The following is a 6,914-nucleotide window of genomic DNA, read 5'->3' as shown; positions in this document are numbered from 1 at the left end:
GACAGCCCAGTCTCTCACTTCTGCTTCCCTGTGAGGTTTTAGTAATGGCTTGTATCACTATTGGAGGTCTACTATAATCTTCTTCATAGTACAAAGTGGCAATATCTTCAGGCTGCAGGCTGCTGATGGTGTGTAAACTCTGTTCCAGATCAACTCCCATTGAACCTTGAAGCCAATCTATTTGCAAATTAGATCAGAAGCTTTGTAGCATTCTCTGGTCTCTGCTAATACCAATTTAACTCATTGCTAATGTGCTGACTGGCCCTGCAAGTGATGACAACTCTGTCTCCAAGAGATGCATATAAGTGGGAGGACTGGGTCAACTGGATGTCACATCTTGCACCTGACAATGGAAACATGAAAAACATTATGCATTTAATTAATTATGCTATCCAAGTGCTTCCAGAAAGAAGCAGGCTGTTTTTCTTTCCTGCTATTGTTTCTAACATATTTATAAGATATTTCTTTGTTTCTTTGTATGTCCTCCCCCACAGTATAACCCCTGTTTTTACTGTATTTGATATTGGTATAATTTGTTGAGGGGAAGGGAAAAAATAAATCGTTTAAATAGGGATATAGGTGGTCCCATTGAAACAATGAGATATATAAGACGTTCTGTCGAAAAACGACAGGGTGGGGGATGGGGAGTGATGGGAAGGGGAAACAAAGGAGGAGGCAACAATGCTTGATAAGAAATGTACTCATTACCTTGCCCATGTAATTGTAACCCCTTTGTATGGTATTTTCACAATAAAAAACACAAAAAAAAACAACCAAAAACCCATGAGATGAATAATCCCCAGCATTGTCCTTCTTTACTTGGAGCCAAAACTGTAGAGCCCCAGGGTCTGAGCAAGAACCCTCATGTCCTTGCTGTGTGCTGAGTGGAACCTTCTCCTGCACAGGGTGTGAGCAGCCTATTATGATGTTCTCAGTTCAGTTGGCTGAGCTCTGGGCTCATGCAAATTAGCAGGAGTTGGGGAGGGCTGGGCATAACTGCAATCTGGCAGATTTCAGTGACAGAATACAGACCTAAAGACCACAGATGTCCAATTTCCTTGTAGATAATGTGTTTCTCCCTGGTGATGTGAGAACAGAAAATGTTGTCCTGTGAGAAAAATAAATGTTTTTAATTCCCACATTGTCCAAGACTTGCTAGCATTTTCTTTACTGTTTATGTTAATATAAGCCAGTCAATGAGAGATAAACATTTCTAAGGGAGGTCAATTTTATATTTTTCTGCATTTTGTATCTGTGAATTTTGTGACACAGGATTCTAGAGCATTCAGGTTAATTCCCTGAACCACATTAAATAATTAATAATAATCATTATTATCCAGATTGAGAAATATAGAGTTCAAAAAGTTTTTTTTCTTTTTTTTATTTTTAATTTAAGTTAATTTTATTTGTGAACATACTGTATCAAAAAGTTTTATGAGAGATAACACTCTTGAAAAGGATTATAAGTGAAATTATTTTAATCTGAGATTTATAGTGTCTTCTGCTGTTTGTATTGGTGACCTGCTTACCCCATACAAATGACTCATTTCCTTCTCTTCTGAATGTTCTGATTTATTGCCTCTCTCTAGGACAGATCATAAAAGGTATTTCCTCTTTATACTTAGGAATACATGTGGCTCCATATCTAGCTTTGTAAGTGTCATGCAATTCTGTTTAATATAACATTTACTAAACATTGGGAGGACGTCTGTGTCTTCTATCTTAATAACTGGAAGCTGCTCTCTCGCCCTCCCCTCACTCTCTCTCTGTGTATCTAATATCTTTAACCAATGGCTGAACTCTACTTCAAGTTCACTGTTCTCCTTAACCCTGCATTATCTTTCATGACCAGTATACTTTAGGTTGTAAGTGGTTTTTTGTGTGTGTGCTTGGCCTGATGTTTGAACTCAGAGTTTAGGTAGTTTCCTCAGCTTTTCTGTTCAAGGCTAGTTTTCTAAAACATGAGCCATAGCTTCACTTCCAGCGTTTTAGTGGTAAATTGGAGATAAGCAGCACATAGATTTTCATGCCCAGGCTGACTTCCAATTACCTTGAGCAGATCTCAGCTTCTTAAGGTAGCTAGGACTACAGGGATGAGCCAGTGGTACCTGGTACTACAGCATTCTTTAGTGAATGCATTTAGGCCATTTGATCCAAACAGACACAGATGGAATAAAATGCTCTGTGGTCAGAGTGAGGACAAACTGCAGCCACACTGTTCTGAGAGGACTTCTTCAGCATGAGGAATCAAGCACAGCTGACAATAGGAAGTGGAATTAGAGTTAAGTTAGCAGGCCGCACAACATGGAGATCAGCATGTGGTGACACACTGCATTGTATAGTGCAGGATGTCACATTTGAAGCCAAACAGCAGAGTAGTCACATGGAACTTAACATCACAAATGGAAACATCTGCTGTGGGTGCAAGGAAATAACACAGTTGTTCCAAGTCACAGAGCCCACAAATAAGTCATTGTCCAATCAGAGATGGCTTCATTACCATTTATTGTATAAACTGCATCTGAGTCTTGACTTGATCATCTTCTCCTAACACATTAATGGTCTCTGCAGCACATGCTAACACAACTGCTCCAGGAAGGATTTTACAATGCTCTTCTTCCTTCTTTTTGTGATAATGTATGAACCTACTACCAAAAGCTATACTCTTCCCCTCATTCCTCTTAAATTTAACCTTTATTTTTCTCATATGGTCCTCTCAATTTCTGTCACTGTCTTTGCTGGAAGAGATTTGCTCTCTCTACCATGCACTGTAGGACAGAGCTGGTACTAAATAAAGCAAGTAAAAGGTAGCTGGGTGCTGTGAAGTTATAAAGGCTACCTGGCAAATTATTAATAGAATGACAAAATACATCTACCTGTGTGGAATTAAAAAGCAGACAGGCTCTAGCAATAACACATAAATTCTCTTGATCCATACTCCAGGTCTGGCTTCAGCAACTGTGAAAATGTGTCTTATGAGTTTCAAGTCTGCAAAGGATTTAGGTACTGGAATACTTGGAAGAGTTTGAAACAATGGCCTCCAACCAGAGATCTTGCTCTGGGCTGTGAGGGATGCAGTTACTGGCTGAGAGATGAAGTTGAGGACAGGGAGATGGAGGAGACTAAAGGAACTTTCTGTGGATCTTACTGAAAGAAGGAAGAGCTTCAGGAAAGGAACATGTTTATAATCTGGGCCATGAAAGTAAGTGAGGTCTGGGACAAGGTGAAAGTCTGAGAGACCTAGACTTCAGAGCAGGGCTGAGACTGGAAAGGATGCTCCAGGGTTCTTCCCTTGGCTTCTGAGGGGCTTGAAAAAAGGAGGAGATTCAGCAGGGCCCTCAGGACAGAGTCTTAATTCCAGTCCTTATTCAAACATAGAGTAAAGTGGGGTTCTGGTAGTTCACTCCTCTTATCCTAGCTTCTCAGGAGGCTGAGATCTGAGGATCATGGTTTGAATCCTCCCTGGTCAGGAATAAATTGATCTCCAATAAATTACCCAGAAAAAGCTGGAAATGATATTATGGTTTAAGTGGTAGAATGCTAGCCTTGAGCGCAAAGATCTCAAAGACAACACCGCACCTTCATCCTGAGTTCAAGCCCCAGGACTAGCAAAAAATATGCAAACAAACAACAAAAAAAATCAAACAAAAAAAACATCCACCAACTAAAAAAAAAAATATAGGAGCACTTCACAAATGAAAGAATGCAGAAGTAACATGTCTATTGTTCTTATGTATCAAATTAACACATGGATAAACATACTTTCTTTGTCTAACTCATCATTTCAAATTCTGATCCCGAAAAAGAACTCTCGGGAACAATGGCCCTTCCTCACCCTTAGCCTGAGCATCATGAAACTCAGGACCCAATCTGTTCTTTTGAGCACAAGCAGTGACCTGCTCAGTGCAGAGGACTCTGAGCCACTGCTGGGGATAGCATTGACAGTGCAGCCCACTCTCACCTCCCACAACTGGATATGGTGTGTGCACAGGTTCCCTTCAGGGCTGCCTATCTCCAGCCCTCCTTCCCTTACCTTTCTGATCTATACTTGATGATTTCACTACAAGAATCCTGGTGGAAGTGTCAGCCTTGTCTTGTGTGATTACACTTTCAAAGTGAAATATGAAATAAGAACGTGTACATGAGGAGACATGACCCCTTCTATAAACATGGTCCTAGCTGCCATGTGTACCAGGAAAGCCTGGAATAGAGCTCTCCAGGCTCAAGCTCCTAAGGACAAAAGGGAAGCATCACCCCTGCTTTCCCAAGGTCTCTAAGATCAGGGTTCAGTTTTTTCTTTTTGTGTGGATTTTGGCATCTCGTGGAAGCTTTGTGACATAGCAACTGGCAAGATTTCCATTTGGAGTTTTGGTTTTGTTTTGTTAAGCAATCTTCTCAAACAATTATGCGAGAAAATCTCAGTATTTTAATGAAAAATTATGCCATTTTATTTCTTTTACCTAAGGATTAATTTTAATTTGCATATATTAATAGCATGAGGTGATTTTTAATGATCATTCTACAACTAAATTCAGTGTACTTTGAAAAACTTCACTACCTTCTTTGTATTTCCACTGTCATTTCCCTCCAACACCTACTGTTTTTTTTACAGTATATAATTGACTTCATTACTCACAAATATATGTATATATACATACATTATATTATATATTATACTTAATACATTTTCATTTGTGCCTTTGGTCCCTTACCTATCTCCCTTTAGACATTTTCCCCATTTTGCTTTCATGAAATGTTACCATGTTTTATTGTTACTATTATTTAATTATTATATTATCATCATTTAATTCTACATACAACAAATGAGTGGAACCATGGAATATTTGGCTTTGGAATCCTGACTTACATCATTCAACATGATCTCCAGTTCCTAAAATTTCCAGCATATTATATAATTTAATTGTTCCTCTCTCTCTGTGTTTGCTAATGATCCAGAGCAATAATGTTCTCAGGACTTTACTAAAATAACTATTGTTGTCAGTCATAGCCCTTGAAATCGGGGCCTGGGCACTGTCCCTGAGCTCTTTTTCTCAAGGTTAGCACTCCAGCACATTAAGTCACAGCCACCCTTTTGGTCTTCTGGTATTTATGTGGAGATATGAGTCTCGCAGCTTTCTGGCCAGGCTGGCTTTGAACCAGATCCTCACATCTCAGCTTCCTAAGTGTCTAGAATTACAAGCATGAGCAACCAATGCCCAGCACAACCTCATTTTAAAGAAGAACCTGAGGAGTCATGATGGGTCAAGACAAGGTCAGGCTGAACCTTGAATCTCAGACTTAGAAGGGAATTCACTAAGCAAATGGGTGCAACAGTGTAAGAGGAACAAAGGGAGGGCAAATGCCTCTCTTGTGAGACCTTCCAAGTGGAAATCCAGATGCACTGAAGTACAGATCTGTGTTCCTTTTATGACAACAGAAGCCTTGTCTGGATGATGACTGTGAGGCTGAGATGAAGAAATACAGTTAAGATAGAGAGGATTGTCACTGACCACCCAGACCAAATCCCCAACTGAACTTCAGAGCCTGGCTGTAGCTGCAAAGCACTGTCAGCAGGTGAAACCACACAGAGAAGCAGCTGGGGCATCCCAGCCTGTCACTTCTGCTTCCCTTGGAGGTTTATGTTATGGCTTGTACCACTGTGGGAGGGTAACTATTACTCTGTTGACAGTAGTATGTTGCAAAGTCTTCAGGCTGAAGGCTGCTGATTGTGAGAGTGAACTCTGTCCCAGATTGGCTCCCACTGAACCTGGATGGCACCCCGGCTTCCAATCTGTATGCCAAGTAAATCAAGAGTTTAGGAGCTTTCCCTGATTTCTACTGATACCAATGTAAATCATCGCTAATACGCTGACTGGCCTTGCAGGTGATGGAGACTCTGTCTCCTACTGATGCAGACAGAGAGGATGGAGACTGGGTCATCAGAATGTCACAACTGGTACCTGATAATGGAAACAAAAGACAAATATCTATCCAATTAATTATACTGTGAGACCATCCATGAAGACCCAGGATTCTATACCTAGACTTCTCCCACAGGGTGGAAGAAGTGCTATCGTTCCTTACCTGGGAGCCAGAGCAGCAGAAGCCCCAGGAGCTGGGCAGGGGCCCTCATGTCCATGGTATGTGCTGACTAGGACTGACTGATACACAGAATTTGAGCAGCCTTAAAGAAGTTCTCAGGCCAAGTGGGCTGTGCTCTTGATTCATGCAAATCCTCAACTGCTAGGCAAAGCTACAGAGCTAGCACAGATGCAGGGTGGTGGAAATCCAGATCAAAGCCCAGAACTAAAGTTATCATGTGTCCCAATGAGACCTGCACATCACAAATTTGTCCTTGAAAAATGTTTTTCCAAAGACAGGACGACTGTCTTACTCTTTTTTAAAGAGTTTATTTTTATGGGATGGGAAGGTAGCTCAGTGGTAGAGTGCTTGCCTCACATGCATGAAGCCCTGGGTTGGATTCCTCAGTACCACATAAGCAGAAAAAGCCAGAAGTGGCACTGTGATTCAAGTGGTAGAGCACTATCCTTGAGCTGAAGAGCTGAGGGACAGGACCTGGCCCAGATTTCAGGCCCCACAACCAGCCAAAAAAAAATTTAAAAAGTAAATTTGATTTCAACAGGATCTACATTAGGGTATTTGCGATAGCTTTTTACATGTCAGTCCTCAGAAAAAATCAATCAGAATGAAAATAAGAAGACTACTGTCTTGGCACCAGATATCTGAGGTTTTTTTGTTTCTCTGTCCTACCCCAATGTGTAGTTAATCATAATCATCATTATCCAGCATTTGATAAGCAATAACACTGACAATAGGTAGGTAGGTAGTTGGCTAGGTAGAAGTAGATAGGTAGGAATGTATGGAGTTAGGGAAGTAGAAAAAAAATTAAAAAA

General features: G+C 40.6%; 1 gene segment (V, D, J or C); it reads right to left on the bottom strand.

Moving 5' to 3' along the window:
* Nucleotides 1–224: 224 nt before the first annotated feature.
* On the bottom strand, nucleotides 225–6,139 carry LOC138804380 (immunoglobulin kappa variable 1-5-like). The segment is given in 4 exon segments: nucleotides 225–343; nucleotides 4,034–4,107; nucleotides 5,846–5,960; nucleotides 6,085–6,139. Coding segments are annotated over 4 exon segments (363 nt in total).
* Between the last annotated feature and the right edge of the window lie 775 nt (nucleotides 6,140–6,914).

The sequence above is a fragment of the Dipodomys merriami genome, unplaced genomic scaffold (genome assembly GCF_024711535.1).
Source record: "Dipodomys merriami isolate MVZ:Mamm:240054 unplaced genomic scaffold, mDipMer1.0.p SCAF_36, whole genome shotgun sequence".
Taxonomy (NCBI): Eukaryota; Metazoa; Chordata; class Mammalia; order Rodentia; family Heteromyidae; genus Dipodomys; species Dipodomys merriami.
Note: the sequence above shows the minus strand (reverse complement) of the source record. Positions and strands in the feature narration are given on the sequence as shown.